At 41.6% G+C, this 24,187-nt stretch overlaps 3 protein-coding genes across 3 annotated transcripts; all 3 read right to left on the bottom strand.

The window, feature by feature from the left end:
* Positions 1-310: 310 nt before the first annotated feature.
* LOC116245893 (uncharacterized) lies at positions 311-2,240 on the bottom strand. The gene is made up of 3 exons (XM_031617496.2): positions 2,072-2,240; positions 1,210-1,272; positions 311-749 (listed from the first exon to the last, which is right to left on the bottom strand). Exons 1-3 carry the CDS (start codon positions 2,141-2,143, stop codon positions 579-581), a joined length of 306 nt encoding a protein of 101 aa, XP_031473356.1. The 5' UTR covers positions 2,144-2,240; the 3' UTR covers positions 311-578.
* A 1,865-nt stretch (positions 2,241-4,105) lies between these two features.
* On the bottom strand, positions 4,106-14,726 carry LOC116267772 (uncharacterized). Its single transcript, XM_031649666.2, has 18 exons — positions 14,447-14,726; positions 13,232-13,354; positions 12,992-13,117; positions 12,832-12,894; positions 8,793-8,900; positions 8,148-8,225; positions 7,911-8,003; positions 7,661-7,747; positions 6,740-6,841; positions 6,537-6,656; positions 6,341-6,403; positions 5,576-5,706; positions 5,414-5,495; positions 5,270-5,328; positions 5,117-5,156; positions 4,845-4,939; positions 4,684-4,753; positions 4,106-4,607 (listed from the first exon to the last, which is right to left on the bottom strand). Exons 1-18 carry the CDS (start codon positions 14,675-14,677, stop codon positions 4,536-4,538), a joined length of 1,743 nt encoding a protein of 580 aa, XP_031505526.1. The 5' UTR covers positions 14,678-14,726; the 3' UTR covers positions 4,106-4,535.
* A 4,921-nt stretch (positions 14,727-19,647) lies between these two features.
* Positions 19,648-21,255, bottom strand: LOC116247606 (GATA transcription factor 9-like). The gene is made up of 2 exons (XM_031619802.2): positions 20,774-21,255; positions 19,648-20,681 (listed from the first exon to the last, which is right to left on the bottom strand). The coding sequence occupies exons 1-2, from the start codon at positions 21,059-21,061 to the stop codon at positions 19,956-19,958; spliced, it is 1,014 nt and encodes a 337-aa protein (XP_031475662.1). The 5' UTR covers positions 21,062-21,255; the 3' UTR covers positions 19,648-19,955.
* Between the last annotated feature and the right edge of the window lie 2,932 nt (positions 21,256-24,187).

Here is a 24,187-nt window from a genome sequence, read left to right as displayed (position 1 = left end):
AAAGCCTGAACTAGCCATGTAGATGTTTTTAGTATGCTTTTATATAATATTAAGTTCAGTGATCTTCGCTGTGCAACGAAATTGAAGCTTTTATATAGTATTAAGTTCAGTCACCTTCCCTGTGCAACGAAATTGAAGCTTTTGATACAGTGAAAATATAACTTCATTTGCAAAAGTCTTAGGTGCCAACCAAATCGTTGGATGGTCCAACAAAGGACCTTATGTTTTTTATTTTCAAACCAAACAAAAACATGCATGACTTTCTCCAAAAGAAGAACAGATTTTTAAGTCTCATCATTGCAATACAGAAGAAAAATTGGTGCATAACAGAGGGAGGTGCTTATTTCACGACTAGAATACTTAGCATACTGATTATACTTCCGATAGGGAAACAAAATTCCGGACCTACGTTGCTCATCATTCAATCTGAAAGACTAAAACCTTTATACTGTGGCAACACAAACTCTTACATGTACCAATTCTGACATCTAAACTGTAAGCAAATCTCATGCTATGAACAGGAGCTTTACATCTACCGTGTCGTCTAGACTTCACAAATCTTCGAAGGTAGGGGAATCTCAGAACGGAGCAGTAAGGGGTTCTTCAATGTGGATTTTCTCAAGGATTCCTTCTCCACCATCACCAATCGAAGCATACAACTCGCAGGGTACATTGGTATTCCCTTCTACGCTCTGGATCAATTGTCCCAGCATTTCTTCCCTTCCCATGTCCTCCACTGGCTTCATTCCCTGCACGCCAATTTCCATAAAGAGTTTTAACAGTTGGTTGGTGCTAGCAGATTTGAATATTGTGAGTACGGTTTTGTCATCACCCAAGAGACTTAGACAGAATTCCCAAGATTGCAAGGACTTAACCCATTTGACAGACACTAGAAGAAACATCACCAAGTTGAAGGGACAGTTCGAATCCCACAAATGGAGCGAATCAGTGACCAAGGTTGCTCTCCCTCCGAGTAGGCAGAGGCTCAGGCAACCAAACATTTCAAGAAGAAGCTGTCATTGTGTAGTAGGTAGAGGGAGAGATGAGTAAGACCTTTTCTTCCTTGAACGTGAGTTTCAGGCAAAAGTAACAGAAGATTCCGTTCATCGTTTCAGCACCTTTTCGAAGGACTCATACTCTACTGGTTTTCTTTTTGCAATTAAAACCAAACAGTTTAAAAATCTCCCAAGTTGGGCGAAGCTTGACTACCTTAGTGAAGATTTTCGTTGCGTCTTCAGGTGTCTCCCTCTTGAGGACGTTTGCTGCTTGTTCCTGCATGGGTTTTACATTCAGGAAGAAGTTATTCTCTGGTAGAAGAAAAATAGTCGTTTGGCTTTCCGTTTATGAGGCATGCAATCACCAACTCAAAAAGACCATAGAGATTCTTTAAATTTATGTCTCACTAAAATGCATATCACTATGGTTCCAATCATGGCGATCAACAGCGTTAGTCTTCCATTGACAACTCAAGTGGAGAATTTTCAGCACCCGCAAGATCATAAAATCATGCATGCACTTTGCCATTAAGAGACATAATTCTTAGGCTATATTTCATATATTGGTCATCCTTAGCAAATAATTCATATATTAACGCAGCTGATCTTCCAATCATACACATATCGTCGCGAACTACCAATTATTATCAGGTACAACAAAAAGATATACAGGTGGAGCTTGAATTGCTGTCACATGATTATGTCGAAAACGGCTGTTTAATTTGTCATTGAACATGACTAAAGACACGCAAATGAGCTCCATTAGATTTATCATTTATATCTATTTTATATGATTGAACCATGACAGACACAGACAAGAAACATACTAATGCGGCCAGTTGGATTACTAATCTTGAAGTAGCCTAGCCAAGCATGAATTTATCTAGTGATACAGAACATTTTATGACCAACATTGCTCAAACTTAGGGACAGCGAGAAACAGTGGCAAAAACGCATCTTACAAGTTAGCAGGACCAACATGTTCCTAAAAACTCGGTGGTTTCCTTCACTAGAGGAAACAAGAAGAGAAACTGATAAAGCAGAGAGAGAGAGAGAGACAGAGAGGGCTCACCCACCCTTGCCACATCCAATTGCACAGATCTCAAGGTCCTTGGCTCCATTTCGAGGGAGCAATCAAATGAATCCATGGGAGCAGCAAGCTGCTCTGTATGAGCAACAGCAGGGAGAATGAAAAGAAGACGCCTTAGTTTTTTCTTCTTCCTTCTCGGAAGCAAGTGGAATTGAGTAATGGGCTCACGGATGGTTGGGACTTAAATAGAGGAGGGATAAAGCAAAACTACCAAAGTTGATAGTGTAATGCCTTGTCCCCCAAGATCCTCGTGTAACCTTTTCTTTAGGAGTGAAAGAGCATTTAGCACGTTAATTTGAATTTGAATTCCAAAGTCGGCATTTTAATAGACATCCTTGGGAGACCAAGGAAGCTTCTGGCAAGCGACCACCATGACCTTTTCTTCAATGTCAGAGGAGAGAGAGAGAGAGAGCTTGGAGTTTGTACTTTATAGTTTTCCATCATAAGTTTCTCTGGTACCGTTTAAACTAGAGTTCGTATATTCATTCACCTGTACAAGCTCTCACCCGAAAATGAAAGAGTAGGTCGTTTTCTCTCAAGTTGGAAAGTTGTTCTTGCTTTAGAAAACACGTGACTCGTTTTCTCATGGGAAACCATCAAAAGAGAAAAAGGAATCTCAGGCAAGAAAATTTCCTGTTGCTTTTATTCTGGTAACTGCTGTTAATGATCAAGGGCAGCCTTTCAACTTCCATCAGCTATGCGGTGTGAACTAATAAAAGAACTTGGATATACAGACGATTCACATGGAGATTCAAGTTGGAATCAGAAACAGAACAGCCAATTTCTTTGTCGAAATCCCGTCAGCAATTGAGCAATGCATTCCTCTACACGACAAGCTCCGATGTATTCCATGAATTTCAAGAACATAAAACCAGACCAACAAGAAGGTTAGTTCTTTGGCGTCCTGCAAGTCTGGCTACTGCCAATTTCCCCCACTGCTGAAACAAATTGTTCCTGCTGTCCTGCAAATGTCAGAGGCTTCCATTCCCGTTTCTCTAATTTTTCTAGATCTCGGGCTGTCTTTAAAAGCAGCTTTATGTATGAGCACATTCATTTGACAATCATGTCCCATCCTCCAATCCGCCGGAGCGAAAAAATTCTGGCTAATTATGAAATTTTAAATTTGGTACCAGAGGAGAAAAATTATCAAGAAGTACGAATATGAAAATAAACATTTTTGTTGGTCTGTGCTGGCAATTAACCACACTGTACTCACACCTGCCTCCCTGCCATCATGTAGAGAATCTAGAGAACTCCATTTCACACCAATTTGAAGTGCTAAGCAATTTTGAAGTAAAACTCGAACCTGAAACCCTATTGAGAACAGCCACCAGACACTCAACTAGACAGCTCCTTGGCATCAGCGGTCAAATCGAGATTGCCTGTCTGACAGCCACAACCAGCGCCACTGCGCCGACTCCTTTTGGCGTTTTCAACCACACGCTTATTGATGTGAATCTTCGAGCTAAAACTGGTAAAATCATTAATGGGTGGAAGCAGGCATCCTACTACACAATTCTTGAAAACAGCCATATCCACAAGAATTCCAGGTCCTATTCAAGCAGCAAAACCCACATGATAATGACAGTCTCAAAAGCAAGGTGCCCCTTTGGTGCAGGATGTAATTAAGCTTGATGTTTTGGTGAACGAGATCCAAATACGCGGACCTCGAAAATTCCATCAAGAGAATTGCAACTTGCGATGGATTCACTGGACACCCAGTGAATTCTCGTGATCCCATCATCCACATCACAATCAGAGCCATGCAAACACCACACGAATGTCACCTGTACCTAGCAATTATGATGAAATGAAAGGACGAATTAGTGAACGTTGGAAGACTTGAGGTGAAAAGTTTAAACAAGCGAAACCAAATCTAACACCACTATTTTTCTTTTCTCTCATTGTCGCGGCGGTTAAGAAGACATATTCATCCTTGCCTTTCAATTGAACGGCTTTTCTCTCAATAAAATGGCATACACCCACTGGGCGGGAAAAGAAAAATCAGCCGATTCAACCAGATAGCAACGGCATTCTACCAACGCCGAATGCACCATAGATTTCATTCCAATGATCAATTCATGCCTTACAAATCTCAATCATGAAAACCATGGCGGCGTAATCCACATTTGGGCAGCACGTCCCAGGCGTAAAAGCTTTTCCACATCCTCATTCGTTCGTACATGGAACAGCGTCTAGAAATGGTCATTACGCTACGGTACTAAAGGGTGCCAGCAAAACAAGATTATGGGAAACAATATTAGCATGCCAATAAATGGCTGTAACCCGTGGAGGGGATGCGACTGACATACGCCTTGCTTACACAACTCGACCTCCAAAAAGCCATATGCATCTGATTTTAAAGACCTGCTACCGTCGCCAATGATCCAGTCCAGGCTCGACATGGACCATCCATATCCAGATGATTCCATGCTGCATTTCCCCTCTTTCTAGAACTTGAAATCTTTCTTCTTCGACTTCCCTTCCTTCTCCTGCATCTTCCGCTTTCTTTTCTTCTCAGCCTGCAGAAGCCAAACACCGTCAGAAGCCAAAACAAAAACTAGTATGTCCTAATATTATGTTTGTTCAGAAACGCACCTCTGCCACCATGTCGCTGAAATCCTCTCTTTGATTCCGCAGCTTCTCTTCTTCCCTTGCCTCCTCGTATCTGCAGAGACAACAGTAATAGTTAACACTTAACATAATCCAAAATCACGTTTTCACCAGCAACGCCGTAATAATGGAGATGCATATCTTACTTGGCTGCCAAAGCAACATCGTCCAAAGCTTCCAGTTCCTCGGGTCTGAGGGTGACATCCACTTTGTCTGACTTTTGTCCTCGTAGAAGATCAACCTGCTCTCATGAGGAACATACAGATTCAGAAACAGAGAATTTAAGTGCCAAAAGTTGTAAAATTATCTGATCCAGTGGTCTAATGCCTTTCCTCTGGAACTTAATTTTTCTACTACAATTATGGAAAGGCACCGTTAAAACAAAAAAAATTGTCATATAATGGACCAAATACTTTACCCTTTTAGGAGCATTTTTGTCTGCAGCACCAAGCACATACCTGCATTAGAAATGTATGTCACAAATTACAACTCCAACATCAGAATAGACAGAAAAATAGAACGAAAACTGGCTAACTTTTTTTTTCCCTTAAATTAAAGGGTGAGCACTTACGTATGTGTTGTACCAAGCAGGGTTCCTGGAGCAATCCTTTCTTCTTTCTCCTCAAGAACCTGTTGTTTACAAAGAAAGAAATAACGGTAAATATACTATAACACTCGAAAATAAACGCCAAAAAAATCTGCCCAATGTACTGACCTGATACAAAGGCTTCTCAGGCTCCTTGCGCTGTTGCTTCCGAAGATCAATGACATCAGGGGTCTCCACACCAGTTGGTGTGCTGAACAGAGAATATAATTCAGCAATAAATACAAAGACAGAACAGGCAATATAAGATGCACCAGAAAAATAGTATTGCACCTAGAAAGGCTGTCCACGGATTGAATGCCTGCCTCCAGTTCTTCCTCTTCGATTTCCTCTTCCTCTTCCTCTTCCTCCTCTTCTTCCTCCTCCAAATCACCCCAATGTTTGCTTCTGTCAACAGGCTCTTCCTACAACCATTAAGGACACTCTTAGTTGTTAAAAATAAGAAATTGGAATCAGGTCGGCCAAGACCTTAAAAAAACTAGCTGGAACTAGTTGGTTGAGTTGGTCTAAATCGATCAACTAAAATAAAATTAATACACATATAGACCTAAAATCATAGACTTGAAGCTTCACATCCTAGAGAAAGAGAGACAGAATATGGTGTGTGTGTGTGTGTGTATAGCCACACACACACACACACACACACAAAGATAGAAACATAGTACGTATAGAATACATAATATACAGAAATACAAACATACAAAATTGAAAAATTTGTATATACACAAAACAAAAATCATATTTGACATTTAAAAGGGCATTCCTCTTTCAGAAGTACCCAGTCACTTCATCACCAGTTGTTGACCACCCAACCAACTAACCCTCAAATGGGTCAAGCCAACTTGGGGATGGACTGGCCGGCTCGCTAGTGCCTAACCCGATTAGGCAGCAAACTGGTCCGACCAGTCCCTAGTTTATCAACTAACAGACATCCAGGCATTATTCAGAACAACTTGCATTAAAGCCTCATGAGAAAGAAACGATAATCTGAGCAACATTTTGAGCCGACTCTTCAAAGGAGATCATGAATGTGGATACCTCATAGTTAGGTTGATCTTGCTGATAGACTCCAAAAACATCTCCATATAACGGAACTCCATCCTACATAGGAAAGAAAATTGATGTAAAGGCCAAACAAGATGTTGCAGTATTGCATGAATAGGATCTCTCTCTCTCTCTCTCTCACACACACACGCAGAAAAAAGGAGTGTTGATCATGAAAACCAAAGCTCACCTGATCAACAGGAGGCTTTCCCCAACCTCCTGGGTGGTAACCAAAGCTGGCTCCTGGTGGGATGGGTGCATTGAGTCCAGCAATCTTCAGGTGTGGATAAGATGGTGGAGGGCCATACCTCTGAAAAGACAGCCTAATCGGTAAGTCACAGTGCATTCATCAAGAAGCATGCAAGGGACTAGTGAGAAAGACAGTGTTATTACCTGCATATTGATAAGCCAAGGAGGAGGTGCACCTTCAGGCATCCCCAGAGCTTCTTTCAGTTCCTGGGACAGAATACCGGGCTTCATTTCTCTTAGTTTTACCTGTAAAAGCACACACAACAATAACAACATAAATCAATAAAGACAAGATTTAGAAAGAGCAATTATATATGTGTGTGTGTGGATATATATATATATATATATATATATATATATATATATATAGAGAGAGAGAGAGAGGAGGTGAAATCTCCGGCCATCTAGACACTAGTCCAATCATGGCCGCTCAATGCACTGCATGGGGCAGTGTGCTGTGAGAGGCCAGAGGATTTCTCCATCCAAACCTAGACTGAGAAATCCAAGCCTCCTATATATATGTATGTACATATATATAGTTGCAACAGAGATCATGATTTATCATCATTTTTTAAAATATCATGCTAAACATGGAAAATAAGGAAAAATTTAAAAAAAAAAATGAAACATCACACTTTTTTTAGTTTAATTGTGATACTCTTGCATTTTCTAGAAAAATAAAGTTTTTAAGTTTGTTTTAGCATTTTAGCAACCATTTTAACTTTTTAACAATGTTTGTGCAAAAAAATTAGTAGAAAAACTCAAATTCACTTAATCTTTTTTCTGTCATAATTTTCTGAATTTCCAATATTTCCTCAAGAAAGAAAGTTTCCAACCTTGGCTACAACAACCTGAGTATATATATATATATATGCTGTTCTCAATAACCTGTCTTTATCGTTAACTCCTATTGCAAAGGGTTGCCTATCTTTAAACTAAACCCCAAAATAGGAGAGGGACAAAAAAAAATGTTGTATCCATTTCGTGTTCTAAAAGAAGGGCAGGAATTTAATAACATACTGCTGCAGCTTTCAGGGAACCAACAACAAAGCATGAATGCCTCACCTCGAACTCTTTTCCTTCATAATAAAGATCTCCATGGGTGGTAAGTTTTGGCTTTGTCTGATATTTAAAGAAGGCATCATGAAGAACCTATAAAGAAGAAAAAAAAATCTTTAGCATCAACCGTGCCAACCACAAATAAGATAGCAACAGACAGACAGATAGTCTGCGTTAGTATGGTCAAGAAAATGCAAGACTGACAGGGCCAAAGTTTACTCAACAAATTTAACATACAGCCAAAAAAAATGAATACCTGGTAATCAATATCCATCTTGCCCATCTTGGGCTGCATGCGCTCCCTCTGTTTCTGCTTCAATTTCTTGCTGTCCTCCTTCTCGATATATGCCTGCACAAGAGTTTGATGAGATAAAACCTCAAACCTCCCCAAAAAAAAAGGAAAGAAAAAGGAGGGTGGGTGGGGAAGAGAGAAGGGGTGTTGGTTGAAGTAGGTTTAAATAAAAAAGTTGCATGTTTGATTTCGACCACCCACCTGCCTTAACTTTTCAATTCCAGTTGCAGCAATGAAATCAGGAAGCTGAAACGGTTGTTTCTCAATACCACGTTTTCCCTGCAAAATAATCAACAAATGATGAGGATCAGATTTCAATCTGTGAAACAGATATAAACTGTAGTTATTGCCCATTCAAGTCATCATGCCCCATTACAAAGAGAATCTTAGGGTGATGACAGCCCACAACCTCTGCAATAGCAAAAAGAATTGATTCAGTCGAGTAGCGGAGAACTGGAAGTTTCAATCCAAGCTCCATGACAAAATTTCACTATCCCAAATGCAAAACCATCAACAGATATGAGCACTGTGACAAGAAAATTTCGTCAAAATGCATGATACACGCTCACTAGACCCACACCCACCCTAACATTTATTATCAAGAGAGAAACCATCAAGGTTCTCCCTTTGTGAACAATGATAACTCCTGGCTCCATGGTTTGTATGGCTGGTGATCAGTGTCCGCCTGCAAGAACCAGATATACAAATAAGAGGGTGAAAGCTTATAGATCCCTATCCTCCCTCACCCCCTTATATGCTCCTGTTGTTCAAAATGTAATATGCACCCCTCAAGCATTCAGGCATATAAACATCTACACTGCATTGGCAATTTGGAATCTCCCTCACCTGTAAGAATTTGCGTTTTTGACACCAATGCCTTGGCACAGGAACAGTATTGCGATATGATTTCAAGTACACCAGCAACTTCGGGTCAGAAGCTGTTGCATCCCAGATCTAAATAGAGGAATTATATGCTTATCAGTAGCGAAAAACTAAAATAACAGAAGAAAATAAGAACACCAACACTACTTTACATTGCAAACATGTTATGCTTTCAACTAAAATTACATAGGACCGAGTATGGAAGCAATTGATGCCAAAATGCTCACAACCAGGCACCATATCAATCAACCATCCAGCAGACAAAATTTTTCCAAACTAATCCAACATATTAAAAAACGAGAAGAAGAATCATTATTAATAATAAATAAATCATTCTGCCCTAGTACAGACTTAGTGTGTGTTGGCAAACAATGTTACTAGCTATCCAACCAGTAGCCATGCCTTCCCTCCTGGACAACCAACCTATGTGCTGCCCCTCCCAATAAAGACAGAAACAAACAACAATGAAATTCCATAACTTTGGAAGTTGAAGTACTTATGAAATCAATTCTACACTTATGTGACGTGTAGAATGGTTCATGGGTTCAAAAGTTTTTTTATCATGTTAACAGTTCAACTCTTGATCTGGATGCATATATCTCTGGTTGATAACATTTGGGGTATTTCATGGTGTTGTCATATGCTAAGTAACAGACCGGACTGGTAAAGTGGAAGAAACTGTTAAAATTGTTGAGAAGCAAAATATTCTCTTCTTAGTAAAAGCTGTTTGGAGAACTTTGGACTATGCTATGTCGCATCAATGCTGCAGATAGGCTGCTGCACATGGTTTACAGGTGCACCAGATGTACTTTGGGTCCATTGATGTTATTATACTTTGTGCTCTCATCAAATGCATATACTTTTTGTTATATTTCTTTTACACTTGCGTAAACAAGCTACATACAAGCATATATCCTTGCTGCAACCACACCCATGTTTTACATTTTTTTCAAAAAATAGTGCATCAGGAACTGCACTTATGTGACATAGTCCCTAAGTCACACGGACTCTTCTATTTTACTGCCGCACTCAAGTCGCGTCGAGTCGGGTGCGCACCGGACATGGGTGCGGCTCCAACTCGCACCCGAGCCCAGTCAATGTGAGTCGGATGCGGTCAGCCGCACCAGACTATACTTGTCCATTTCTGACACGCACCTGACTTGCGTCAAACTCGAGTCGGGTGCGGTCAACCCGCATCCGGTCTAAATGTGTACCATTATTTGGTATTATTGTTGTATACATTTTAGCATTTTATTTTAGATGTTTGTTCAGTTGTTCTTGAATCTACTATAAAAGTTTCAAAGTTCAACTAACAAATATATATTGTCAGTCGTGTACATATGCAGCCGTGCATATATACTTTACAACTGATATGGTGATATATTGTTATGTTATAAACTTATAATATATAATATAAGCTTTTTTATATATGCATCATGCAGCCGACCAGCTGTGGTTAGTGTGTTCTTTTGAAGTTTTAATTTCAAATTTTTAATTTATGCTTCTATGATTCTATCAATTTTTTATGTTTTATGTTAGACTGTTAGTATGTCATGTTACTAAATTACTATATATAATTATTATATGTAATATATGTTGTTATGATATTTTCCTATATGCAATAATTATGCAAGTATGTTATATACATTAATAACTAAATTATTATTATTACAATATATACATGCTTATTCTGTTATATATATAATAAATTAATAATAGTAATAATAATAAAATACCCTCGCCGCACCTAAATTTTTTGAGATGTGCTGCTCCGGCACCCGCACTCGCACCCCACACTCATGTGACATAGCACATAACAGCACCAACCAACTCCAAGCTAGGAACTTAAGGGATAAAAGGTGAAAGAGAAAGGAAGGCCAGGAGACAACTAATAAAATTTTATCTGTACTTCAGGAAGACCAAGTCCCTAGTAGCCACAGAAACAGTATAAAGCCTCCAAATAAAAATATAAGAATTGAAGGATACGGAGAAATAGTTCTATCGTCCCTTTTTCCCTAAGTCACACAGACACTTTCAGAAGGCAGAAGTACCAGTCTCAACGCAACCCAACATAGGTCCAGGTATGGGACACAGCTTGGACACAACCGTTTTAATTTTTCTTTTGTACTTTTTGCTATATTTTAGTATGTTTTATACGTTTTGATATATTTAGTATTTTTTGTTCAGTAACATATATTTCTATGAATACAAACAACAAATCTTATGTGTTTATTTGCTTAAAATATTGTATATACATATATGGAAAAATTCAATGCCACCATGTGCCAAATAGCTAAAATCTAAAAGGCACATCGCTACAAAGACCATAAATAATCAGTAGAACCACCTAGAAACATCGCCGCACCATAAACCTGGCTAATCACAATCTAGTTGACTGTTAATTAGCAACAAAGTTTCAAATTTTATCCAGCTGGCAACATTCAGCACATGGCAGCAATGAATCGACGTGTATATACATACATATACACTGTCCCTGCACTAGCACCAGTGTCCATACCAACACACATGTCGGCATCCATACCGGCATCCATATGACAGAGTACAAACCTACCTATGTCACATAGGTACGGGTATAGGTGCCGGTACGGGTACTGGTTCAGACTATTTTCAAATAAGAATTCAAACAAAATAACACATTCATTATTCAAAATTTATAGTTTTTAAAGAAGAAACTATTGAAAAAAAAAATGTAAACGCAGCTTTGTATGTATTTCCTGAGTGTAAATGGTGTAAAGAACAAAACTGAAATCCTAAATTCTGGATAGGAAATGACTCGGTCAACTTTGATCGAGTCTTAATCGGACGGATACGGTCCTGGGTACGTTGACCGAATTCAGTATTGTTTGACCAGTACCCAAGAGGCACCTGAGACAGTACCAGTACCAGCACCGGTCTCGTACCTGACCGGTACGGGTACGCTGCCTTTACAGCAGTACCCATGTGACAAAGAAACCTAAACACTTTCTAAAAGCAATAAAAGATCTTTTTCTTTCAAATCCACTTTCAATGTTCCTGGTGCCCTAAAAATAGCATGAAGCTGCTGACAACTGCAAACATCCTTATCAAACAACCTGCCTTTCTGCATCTTATTTCCAAAAGCTATAAACTTGATGACTTTATAACTGCCATATCATCTCAGAGATCTGTCTCCAAGTCCAGGAAAACTCATTACCATATGGTCATAGGCAATTTTATTAAATTCAACTACAATGAACCATCTACAATATGGCATAGATGGCATTGCACCCCTTTTACTTGTGACTTTACAACTGCTGACATAATCTCAAGATTCCTTCTTCAATAGTCCCATCAACTTGTATCAAGCTAGCCTTTCTTACCAATGACCATAATTAAGTTTTAACCACATTTCGTTTATTAGTGCAACTCATATGGTAGTGTGATGAAATGTGATGGCATCCGGTTAACTCCACAAATCATCTTACCACGTGCACATCCATAGACAAAATTCTCTCTTCTTATGGCATCTCAAGCACCAGCAGGGTTGATTTAGAGCAACCTAGTGGGGAAGTAATACGTTTTTATTGTCATCACAACATACCACTAGTTCATCTCAAACTTTATCCATTCAATATAAGTGTACTATTGATGTCCTTTCAAATACACTATCTTCAGCTTGCACCTTATATGCTGATGTTTTTTTTTTTTTCAAATACACCATCTTCAGCTTGCACATTATACTTTTGGTTTGTATTTTTCTAGTTCTCTGATTTTTTCCAATAACATGCTACTCCAAGGTTCCACTGCTTTACTCATTTTCCTCTCAATTAGATAGATACAAATTTCCTGACAGTGCCATGCTTTGCTAATCCCTGACTGACCAAGCTTGGAGATAATTTGAACTGAAGTAAAGAAAAAGACTACGAAATTTGATCCAGAAAATAACTACAGTCAGAGACTCAGAAACTAAAAAGAAAGACTTGAAAAAGAACGTGACAAGGAAAAGTCAACACAGAAAGCAAACCTCAACCACATCCGGCCTTGAGCATATCTGTTTCAGTTCAGCTATCTTCATTCGACGTTGAAGCTGCAAAAAAAAAAAAAGAAGAAGAAGCACAATCAATGAGAGCAAGCTAGGAGCAGACAATAGATTTTCTACCACTTCATTCTAAAAATGCCCAAACCTTCTTTTTTTTATTTGAAATTCCCCTCTCCTTCTGTTGTGTGTCCTGTTCATCCTCCTCGGAGTCGGAGTCAACCTTCTTTTTGGAAGCTGCATCCTTTGCAGCTTCATCTTTCTTCTCACCATCCTACAAGTAAAAAAGTAACTTTGTAGGAAAGCTTCAACCACCAAAAAAAAAAAAGGGAACAAATTTTATCACAGATCTTCTACTGAAATTGAGAGACAAGCAGCTAATCAGTACCTCCACAGCTATGCCAGCCTCAGAGAAGCTGAATCTCTCAAATACTTTTTTGAAATCATCCAGCAGATCATCATCTATATCAGTTGTTTCTGGGACGTATTCCACCTCAACTTTCTCCAGACCCTAACAATGAACACATCTCAGTAACATAATATTCATCAAGGAGAACACGAAGTATCAATAAACACAAAGCGATCAGTATTTCCCGTTCACAGCAGGAGGCAAAAAAGGCAAAAACTGGGTAAATACAAAAAGTTATATAACACAAGTACTTGTACATGGAGCAAAAATGGCAGCCAATAAAAGCAAAAACATTTGCAATGAAAAGTTTTCCTTTCACATCATAGGCTATTTCCCCCACTTTTCTTTTTCGCTTTGCCAAGTTTACACAGGTAGAGGGAAGACATGATGACACAGTAGCTTAGATTCACCATTAAACTTGAGGAGAACACCTGTCTCAGGAAGATCACAGCGACCACCGATTCGACTAGAGAGTCGACAAAAAAAGAAGAAGCATAAATTGTGAAAACGGTAACATAGTTATAGACAGTATCACAAAAGAAGTAAACAAACAAAAGAAGGAAAGAAGGGAAGCAATTGATAAAGGAAAACTAAGGACAATGAAGATGCACCAAGTTCCAACTTCTAGTAACCCAGAAAATAGAAATTGCGGAGCCTTTCACTTCCACATACTTCCAGTGCACGAATACGCATAAACTTCCAAGTCAAAAGCTTCCAGACGCTCTACAAAATAATCCTAAAACGTAGTTGCAACTTGAATTCGGTAAAAGATGATTTCCAGGTCCAGAATAAAAAAGGTTGGATGGCCAAGACACATATTAAACCACATAATATCCACACAAAATACGCTCTAAATCATTAAAACTTTCCAGAGTAACGAGCAACCGCAGCCATTCTTCAAATGCCATAACCCAAATTGTTCTTACCAACAAATAAAGCGCAAATGCAACAGAAGCACACCAAATCCCCAAAATCAACAGAACATATAAGAGGCATTTGCAATCCCCAAACAAAATAACTAATTGTACACCACAAGATAGTGCAACAATTCCATGGGGACATTTCACCAGAATCACAAACACAAAACTCAGGCGGCGGGAAAGCAGGAACAACTGAAACATGGACACGACATCACTAAAGAAACGAACCAACAAAAAAGAAAGAAGGGTTTCAAACCCGTAGGCATCAACCGACCTGATCGTTCTGGCGAGTTTCGCCGTCCGTGACGCCCTCGCCGTCGGCCCCCTCAGAATCATTTTTTTGGCCCTTCTCTTTCTTCTGCTTCCGCCGCCTCCTCCTCCGCTCGCTCTCCCTCAACTTCTTCTGCGAGACCGCGCCGTTCTCCGAGGCGGCATGAAACCCTAGCCCTAGCTCCGACCGCTCGCCGTTGGCATGCTGGACCCCGTTCTCGACTAGGGCTGTCATCTTCTTCCCCCTCGATTTGCTCGGTCGCTACAGCAAAAGAACAAGAGAAACAAGAGGAAGGGCATACTTATGGGCGCGTATGGTGCTGTCCGGGATTTTCTTTTTCCATGCTTACCCTCGCAGATGACATGACGTACAAATGGCTCTTATCTTTGAAATTTACAAGTAATTTTAATTTTTTTCCGCATAATGAAGGTGATTTTGTGGGACAACGCTATAAGAAAATTCGGGTAACAAAAGAACATGGTTCAGAGACATTCTTCTCTTGCTACTTTCACATCATATATCAAAGATATATATATATATATATATATATATATATATATATATATATATATATATATATATATATATGTCAACAGCCAAAATGGTTGGAAGATGTCATTAGCCTATAAGATGTGCATGAAAATGAATGTCACACCGTATTATCTCATCTTCTTACATTTGAACGTGAATCCAAATTCAAACTCCACGAGTACTGTTTCTTTAATGTCTCTGTTTATATGACCTCTCTCCATATGCTCCAAAGTCATTTTGAGCAAAATTGCTTATCAAATTGGAAATTTACGTCATTGCTAACGCGTTTATGATCCCTTTAGGATATGCTTAAAATCCAAGTGATGAAATTCATCTTTCTTCGGCTTAGATAATGTTGCTTGATATGTTATAGATCTACCAATATCTTCAAGCTTTAATGAGTTGAAACCTGCGTTCTCACAGAACCATTGCTTCTATGTTTTCCACCAACACTGTGTTTGAGAACAGGCTCTCTGTCGACCACACACTTTTTCTAGACGTTAATTCACTGGAGTCATCTACCATTAATTAACAACTTATGCTCCTCCTCCTTGTTTTTCTTTGGACCATCCATCTTTGGGAGAGATGAATGACCAAAATGAGGGAAGGTGAGACGAAAGAACAAAACACACCTGATCACCACTACATTAAAGCCGAGATAGGAAGAAAGAGTTGAAAAACAGGGTGCCTTATCAGAGAGATTTCAGGAAAAGAAAGGAGGCAGTGCAGAAATCTGGAAAAGATCAGAAAACGTCCGAGCATGGTGAGGGTAATCCTGATGTGATTTTCTTCCTTGACTCTATGATGAATGGAACAAATTTTGAAAGGTGGCGAATAAGTTGTAGGGAATACATGTTTTTCTCTAATATACGGCAGGCTGATGAACTAGCTCGATCGTTTTATTGTTGGTTGGAGAACTGTTGAGATTGTGGGGAGATCAGAATGATGATAGACAAAATATTGGATTCCTTGATTTTGCGGCTTGTGGGGGCATCGACGTGTGAACTAGTTGCAAATGGCGTCGAAAACACATGATACTACCAGGCAGCAGTTAAAAATGACAATAACAAAGGGAGAATTCTCTTAAAAGTGAATGGAGTTATAAGGAATGGTGTCTTAATGATTTTGACAAGATGAATACAGAACTGTCCCCCACTTCGTTTTCTGGCGGTGACAGAAGTACTGTTATCAAGAACATTGAAGGTGGAAATTGCTGATAGCAGAATTAAGATTCCAAGGTTCAGAGATCATGACAGACTTGGGCCCGGACTGTTTTTCACTGATGATATTGTCCTCTTCAGCAAAATGCAGACACTTCCTCAATCAGCAGGCTACTGCTGGTGTTAAGTGAAATTTGAATCCAGGGCAGGATGAAAAATCGGTGCTCTTTCCTTTTAAAATTAATGATACTGAATGCAGGGAACTTTGCCAATCAAACGACTACCTTGGACTGCTCCTATTCCATGGTAATTCCGAGATGCTGTGCAGTAAAATCATGAAGAAATTATTAAGTTGGAAAAAAACATTTTCATTCCTTGTCAGTTGTTAATTACTGGTTCTTAGTTTTCAGACTGCCATTGAAAGTAATTCGTGAGATTGAAAAACTGTGCATTTGATGTGTGTCGGGGGATTCAGAAACTGGTAGAAGATGTCATGTTCGTATCTAGTTAGCCTAATATTTGTCTTCCCACTGCAGATGGGGGTGGGTCTAAAGTTGTAAATCTACTTATCTTTTTTTATGTTTGTGTTATTAGTTCCTTACTTATTTATTTTCTCCTTATTTTTACTTTTTTAAATTTTTTAAAAATTTACCGTTTTTTTTCTCATTTTTTTCAAGCTCGCTGTATTATATCCGAGAAAAACCTTACCGTTTAAAATTCTGAAACGTTATTTGTGACTATAGTCTAAACTACTCCTAGGTGTGGAAATTGCTATTTTGGAGGTGGGAAGAAATAGGTCATGTAGTGCAGGGTGGTATTTACCACTCTAATGTTTATCCCAGACTTACTCTGGAGAATATGATTCAAAAAGTGGGAAAGAAGCTCTTTGGGAGCCTTGGATTCAGTAGGTGCTAGGTGTTTCTGGGCTGAAGAGTATGATTTAGTTCAATGGTGATACATGTGAAGTTAAGAGGCCACTAATAATGAACTTTATGTTTTTTTAAGGGAATCAACATGTAAATGAGAAAAATTGTCTTAAAGTGTCAATATACAAAATTAAGTGTTTTTGTTGGCTCCATGTGGGCAACTGCCCACACCTGCCCCCACCCCTGGATAAGCCATGGTGCTTTGGAATTACTGAAAAGTCTGCAACTGTAAAGCACATGACAACAATAGCTTGATATTCATTCTTTCATTCTTTTTTAATTTATCCCTTAAAAAACTGTTTGGCATTGAAAAACTAACATTTTATTATCCAGGCCAAACGACCCCTAAAAATTCACAATTTTGAAGTATTAATGCTTCTCGACTAAAAATTTCTGACTCCGACACTGACCATAATCTGTGCTGCAATCAGCCATGCTATTGTCGGCGGCGTCCGCTTTCCAACGGCAGCCTCAATATCAGACAATTGTGGGCCATCTGTCTTGATTAAGGTGGCTGGACAACCACAATGTATTATTATTGCTGATGTTTGAGAGAGGAACCACACTGGTTGTCATCCAATGCCCATGCACATGTGCCTGCTAATATAATGTCACTAATATAATGCACCTATGCTTGGCTTAGTTAGTATTCTAATCCTCACATGGTACAATTATTAAGCAACAAAAAAGACCTTGTGACGTCTAAGCAACGTTGGTAGATCTTGCATAAATACGATTGCGTCTGATTTGGGTGGACACATCAATCAGTCTACAGTCTACACCATATTTAACTATCCAGGATTCCGGTGGCGCCGAAATCCTGAAGTTGCCGGCCGGGACCAGAAATCCCGTCGCCGTCCATTTCTCATGAATCTGATTTAGTATAAATTCTTGAGAGCTGGATTTGAATCTGATTTGGTATACAAACAAGGCTGAAGAAGGCCTGCAGTGGATCCAATATCCATTGTGCGCCTATCTTTATCAAGAAGCGAAATGCAGGTAGTGATTCACTAAATATATGGAGAGCCAGTTTTGGGCTGGATCCGAATACGAGCCAGAGTTGGACGTGAGTTTGGATACCAGATCCAGATCAGGGGATCTGGACTCGTTCCGTATTCACTTAATTGGATTCATTTGCATCACGTGAACAAGCACTTCGGTACCACTACACTCCAAGGAAAACTCAGGCTTGAGTGGTATGACGGAAATGCCCCTGGTCTTCCCTCCCAATCCCCGGCACATGGATTTGATTTTGGTGCGACCGAGGGGCGCAGGCGGCGATTTCTTTATTGGGCGCGTCGGCGGGGAGAGACAAGGCATTATCGACAATCCCGGGGGCGGTCGACGTCCTCTTTCGTGCCTCCTTGCCTCACGTGAGCCACATGTGCGGCCCACCACCTTCCCCGCCCCATGTGCTTGACCCCCAGCCCGGAAGTTGCGTGCGCGCACCACTCGGTGCTCTCTCGTGCAGGCATGTCCGCGCGGATGACCCGCACCCACATCCCCCGGCCTAGGCCGCTTCAAGAACCGCACTTCCCGGAGGACGTTTCCGTCATTTTGACTTACCAAACTGTCCCTTTCCTTTTCTCCTATTCGCCAAACCGTCCTTCACTTTTCTTCGCCCTTCGGTCTCCGCCATCATGGCCTCCACTCGCAAGGAATGCTGCCGCCGCGTTTGGGACATCAAGGTCGTTGGAAGAAAGCTGGGGGGGCCCACCGGTCTTTTGTGCTTCAACCAATAGTGCGGTAAAATATGGTGCAGTGTTTGACCGGTAGAGGAGCGATGGGGAGGAGAGGAGGAGGAGTTGACTACGCAGAGTATATTCGTGTCTTTTCAGAAATCTTTTGAGGACAATAACGGAAAGTCGGGAAATTCCCCCCTCCAACGATAAAGTGAACCGCCGGCAATCCGTAGCAAGTACGACTAGCGATCAAAATTAATCGGGCGACTCGGTTTGAACCCGATTCATGTTGGAAAGTGCGGTGTGAGGTGTGGTGACATTGAGTAGCGTACGACTCAGTGAGGCAGCGTCCAGGGAATCGATACGGATTGCCGCGAGAATCGAGGGCATGATTTGCCGCAGGCTTCGAATCCCCAGGACGAGAAATTCCGTGCCTTACAGGTCCCGATTCGGGCGGGAAGGGAGAACGGAAACCCATGCGTAACGGCATGGCGTTTTGCCAGGAGACGGAGTTCCCGGAAACTGCCCGGCCTACGGCCCTCAGAGCTTCCGCCAGGGACCGGAAAACTCAAGGAGCCGTCTCATCGGTAGCACCGTCTCGTGATAATTTGTCGTTGCCGAAGACTTAGCTTGCGCTTGAAAGAAGTGGAGAGAGAGAGAGAGTTGTGGTCTTCTGCCGACAAATTAAAGGAGAGGGAGGAGAAATAGCCGAAATTTCACCGCTTGACTGTTTGCCGGAGATACTGCCAGAAAAAGAGAGAAAGACAGAGACCCTGTCATTCTGAGAATTGCTTCTTCTCATTTTCTTTCCATTAATGGGAGGGAATTCATGGAACGGAAACAAATTCGGTGTGATATTCTTTCAGGATGCTTGAGAAGTTCCGCAAATTATCAGAAAACAAATATGGTTGAACCAATTCTTTGTAGGTTTTCATTTCCCTATTGTGGAAAACCGTAAGAATAAAACCCTAACCGGATTCAAAAAATACAAGCAAGGAAAAAAGGAGAAAGGAAAAGAAAAGATGGGGGGAAAGAAATGGAAGGGACTAAGAACTCGACTCTTTTACAGAGAAGAGAAAAAAGCAAGGACTCCTTCGAGCTACGCTGTAAGTACTCCAATTTTGTATCCTCTTTTGCCTAAGCTAGACCTAAATCCTTCTGACAACAAAATCGAGAGGCAAAATTAGAAAAGAATGGCGCGGCATCTCGTTCTTCAGATGAGGTGCCGGAAACCGGGGCCCGTCTGGATCAAGTACTCGTCCCCGGCATCGTTTCCGGCCGAGAGATTGAAGACTCCGCCCGCCTGCTGTAAGAATTGCTGCTGCGATCTCTGCATCTCCTTCTGCCTCCGGAGCTCGAGCACCTTCCGGTGGGAATTCGAGTGCTTGGTGAGGACGAACGTCGGGCTAGCGGCGGGGCGGTACTCCGGCACGAGCCTGCCCGACTTGTACCGGACGCCGCAGGCGTTGCAGAGCGTCTTGGGGCCCATCGGACCAGTTCGCCACTGCGGAGTCTTGTCCGTCGCGCAATGCAGGCATTTCCGGCCCTCCGGGTGCTCGACGACGTCCCTTCTCTTCGCTGGTTTCCCCGATTCCTTTGGAAGCTTCCGAGCAGGCAGCATCGTTTCGGTTGATTCCGACGAAGAAGACATCGGCGAGAGCGCCGCGAGCCGAGACGTCCAGTTGCACGCGGCCGATCGGGGGCGTTTGCTCCGCGCCCGGGCTGGCACTGGTGCATCCGGGTTGAAGCTCGGGTTTGAACGCGCGACCTCGACCGGCGGCGACGAGTCGCCGGCGGCTGAGAACTTACTCTCCGTCGCACCTGGGGCCTCGTTCCCAGACTTTGCCCCCGAGATTATCTGAAGCTTCTCCAAGTCCTCGCTGGAGAACGAGTCCTCCATGAAGTTGGAAACCCACTCCAACTCAGCTAGATCATCATACTGTCCAAAGAAATAGAAACCCCCAGCATACATAATCAGACAAAAACTCCTCCTAGCTTTGCGCACAAAGCAAGACAAAAACAATTGCTTACAGGAACGCAAATTTCCCCGGCAAAGTTGGAGTCTCCAAAATAACCGCAGTCGCCGGAGAAGGACGAGTTGCAGCTACCGGCAGTCTCCCCAGCGGTGATCGTGGAGGAGTCGGTAGAATTGCCCCCGCCAGTCTCCAGGCCCCCAGAGACATCCTCGTTGGAAAAGTCGAGTAGGTCTTCGATAGGGAAGAAATCGACATTCTTGAAGTCGCAGACCTTCCTCTCCGGCGAGAATTGAGGTACCCCTGCTCGGAAACCTCCTGCCTGGAGAAACTCCGGCTCATCCATTCCGTTTCAAGAGTCCCTGAAGAATCCGCTACCTGAGAGCTCTCAGGAGAAAGAAATCAGTGCAGAAATGAGGGTTCTGATAGGGTTTATTTGAGAAGGAAGAGCGAGACACAGGGGAGAGAAAGAGAGAGAGAGAGAAAAGGAAGGTGAGGGGTGGAAGACAAGGACAGCTAAAATGGTGGGGAATGAAGGTGGAGACTCGAGAGGCATCTTATGAGAGCGAGAAAAAATTTTAAAAATTAAATAAACAAAAAAAGAGAGGGTCAAGAAAAATATGTTAAAAAGCAGAAAAAAATGTCACCATAATTGTTGGGCATCAGTAAATGGCGCCACCTTCTCGTTTAACTACGAATATGCCCTTCTCTCATTCCGAGACGCTGCTTCATTCAGTTGAGTCTCCCTGCCTAATCCCAGCTCACTTATTTCAAAAAATATATGTATATACATTATTATGATCGCGTGTGTTTAATGATGCAACAGTAAATGCGTTTAAGCATTGTCAAATTGATTTCTCATTTTCATTTAAAATAAAAATTCATATATTTACATTATCTCTTACTTAAATTGTATACAATAAAATAAATAAAAGAGAACAACCGGAAGACCTTGTCTTCTAACGACCAAACTACTCGATAGGCCCGGACACCACAATGGAAAAACTAGAAGGGAAGTTATTTTTGGTATCGATAACTGAAATTAAGGACATGATTGTAATTTATCACCCTGGTTTGTCGCTTATAATCGTGCGTTAGTTTTACAGCTCGACTCCGTCACCCTCTCTCCTTATGTCCTGATTTTTCAGAAAATGATTTTAACCCTTTTGTTTTTGCGCTTTTCTCTACTCGGCCCTCGGCAATTGCGCTAGGATTTTTTTCACTTTTTCTTTGTTTAAAAAATAAAAACGCACGTTCCCCCACCGCGCTTACAGCTCGACTTGGTCGGCTTCCAACGGCCCGGATCTTGCCACGTTGCCAACGAGGAGGAGATTGGTGCCCTTTTTTCCCTCAAGCGAATGGTCCCACGTGGAGGACTTACCGCCTTGTCACCATGTTAGAGTGCGCCACGTGGCACCAGGGGGGACCCGGTCGCTCCTCAGGCAGGCCCGGACAGCGCGTTGCGGCGTGGGACCCGGAGACCTGATTGCCCCCAATGGTGACCAAGCGGGCCCCGCCTTTCGTGGCGACGTCAGCTATGTCCTCCGGAATGGCGCACATGTCCTCCATCTTCTCAGAGAATGACCTTTGAGACCCCTAGAGTCAAGACGTGAAGAGCTCGCTTGCTCGATCGCAAAGGCCGGATTGTGGCCTCCACGACCAGTTACTGAGTTGACGCTTCTGCCCCTGAGGAGAATATCGTCATTCTCGTCTATGTGAAGCGATTTCGGACATTAAAATATCCATAACATCAACGTGTCCTGTATTTTTTGGTTGACCATTTTACCCTTTACATTAGGACACGACCTCCGTTTTCAAGCAGTGGAAACCTCGCGCATAATGACAAGCCCTGCGTTGTCCACAACAATGGCATCCAAGGCCTTCGCCGAACCCCACTCGGTCCAACCTGGTGTAACTCCAAGCCGAGTATTTCACGGACCTCATGTTTGACTTGTGGTACGTGCCAGGAACCCGGCCGAGCCCAACCAAATTCTTCTCTTGTCATCATGCCCATCACAGGTCGCTCTCGCCTGCCGAACCTTCGGGCCAAGGTCGAAGGTCTGGCCTGATTAGGGGCATGATTCACGGTGTCTCTAACCTAGTCTCTGCTCGGCTGGCTCAATGAGTCAGAAAAGTCTATAAGTCCACACTGCGACTCGAAGACGGCTTAGAACCAACCCGAGTCCGTTGCAGCCTAGCAATGCACCCACCACAACCAGGGAAATAAATGTCAATTGGGAAAGATCCGGGGGCTTTATTGGCCATACGACCTTACTCATCATTCCTTTCTCGTTTTTACTTGGATTAAAAGCGACGGTGAAAAGAAAAGAGATAAAGGGGAGAGAAAAAAAAAAAAAGGGGAAAAAGCCGGGGTATCGGTGTTGCTTGGCGTAGAGGTTTTCTCACTCTTTTCTTCCTTTTTTTTTCCCTTTTTTTAATTATTTTTAAGAAAAAAAAAGCGAATGGAAATTATGGGCTTTTTCATAATAAGAGTTTTCTGTGGGGCCCGCACGCATGTGATCGCGTCAGGCGCTGCATGTGAGGTTGCTCGTGTCGAAAGGCTTAACAAGCGGTGGTCAAGGACACGTGGCCAACTGTGAGGAGGTGGGTGCACCGGCGACGGGGAACCCCTTTCCTCGACGGTCACTCACTCGCCTGACCGCCGGCCATCCTTCATCATTATTTCGGGTCCACTTCGGATCCACACATCTGTGGACAGAGGTTCTGATCCAAATGCTTTCTAAACCGCTTTGTGATCAAACCGCAACTTCATTGCGGTCGAGAAATTCCGGGTTCACTTCCCATGAATCTGGAATTTTTTCCAAATATAAGAAAATGAATAAATTCGAAAGACGAAGATTATACTTCACAAACGAGCAACTAATCGTGAGGATGAAGAAAAATATTTTTTCATACTTGTTATCGTGACATTAACGCAGCATAGTTCTTATCATTGAATTGTTACAGGATGCATTCCTCCCATTATTGTACGGTAGTTTTGAAATTTTATGTGCATTATTACAAGGAAAACATTCGATTTATGAGATGTGAAATTGAAAAGCAGGCATCGGTTTGATTGGGATCCAAGTTAGATATCCAACTGAATAGAAACCCAGATTTGAAAAGCATTCTTGGGGAATCTGACTACTTAAAAAAAAGAAAGGCACTGGTCCAAATCCAACACAATTTCCAAACTTCAAAAAAAAAAAAAATCTTACAAACTACACCTTGGAAAAAGATTCAAGCAACGTTTTCCAAATTGAAAGATTTGCGTTTTCTTTTTAATTTCTATTTTAATAAACAACTCAAATCACATAAAAAACATGTTAATGCCATGCATTATCTTAATATTACAAAAAGGACTCTCAAAGGACCAGAACTTGCGCTCCAAGGGATAAAGCATAACTGGTTTGTCTAAGAGGCGAGTAGAGACAACATATCCCTTGTTTAATTTTGATAGGTGCTATTTTTT

The sequence above is a fragment of the Nymphaea colorata genome, chromosome 1 (genome assembly GCF_008831285.2).
Source record: "Nymphaea colorata isolate Beijing-Zhang1983 chromosome 1, ASM883128v2, whole genome shotgun sequence".
In the NCBI taxonomy this organism is placed as follows: domain Eukaryota; kingdom Viridiplantae; phylum Streptophyta; class Magnoliopsida; order Nymphaeales; family Nymphaeaceae; genus Nymphaea; species Nymphaea colorata.
This window is presented reverse-complemented; position numbering and strand designations above follow the sequence as displayed.

What these genes read in the sequence shown, in the direction of transcription:
- LOC116245893 (XM_031617496.2), bottom strand. Translation starts at nt 2,143, where the DNA reads ATGGATTCATTTGATTGCTCCCTCGAAATGGAGCCAAGGACCTTGAGA. An exon ending in TGCAATTGGATGTGGCAAGG is followed by an intron (nt 1,273 to 2,071) that starts GTGGGTGAGCCC and finishes AAACCCATGCAG; the next exon opens with GAACAAGCAGCAAACGTCCT. An exon ending in CAACGAAAATCTTCACTAAG is followed by an intron (nt 750 to 1,209) that starts GTAGTCAAGCTT and finishes ATTGGCGTGCAG; the next exon opens with GGAATGAAGCCAGTGGAGGA.
- LOC116267772 (XM_031649666.2), bottom strand. Translation starts at nt 14,677, where the DNA reads ATGACAGCCCTAGTCGAGAACGGGGTCCAGCATGCCAACGGCGAGCGG. An exon ending in GAATTGAAAAGTTAAGGCAG is followed by an intron (nt 8,004 to 8,147) that starts GTGGGTGGTCGA and finishes ACTCTTGTGCAG; the next exon opens with GCATATATCGAGAAGGAGGA. An exon ending in GATGTTGCTTTGGCAGCCAA is followed by an intron (nt 4,754 to 4,844) that starts GTAAGATATGCA and finishes TTGTCTCTGCAG; the next exon opens with ATACGAGGAGGCAAGGGAAG.
- LOC116247606 (XM_031619802.2), bottom strand. Translation starts at nt 21,061, where the DNA reads ATGGATGAGCCGGAGTTTCTCCAGGCAGGAGGTTTCCGAGCAGGGGTA. An exon ending in CCGGGGAAATTTGCGTTCCT is followed by an intron (nt 20,682 to 20,773) that starts GTAAGCAATTGT and finishes TTCTTTGGACAG; the next exon opens with TATGATGATCTAGCTGAGTT.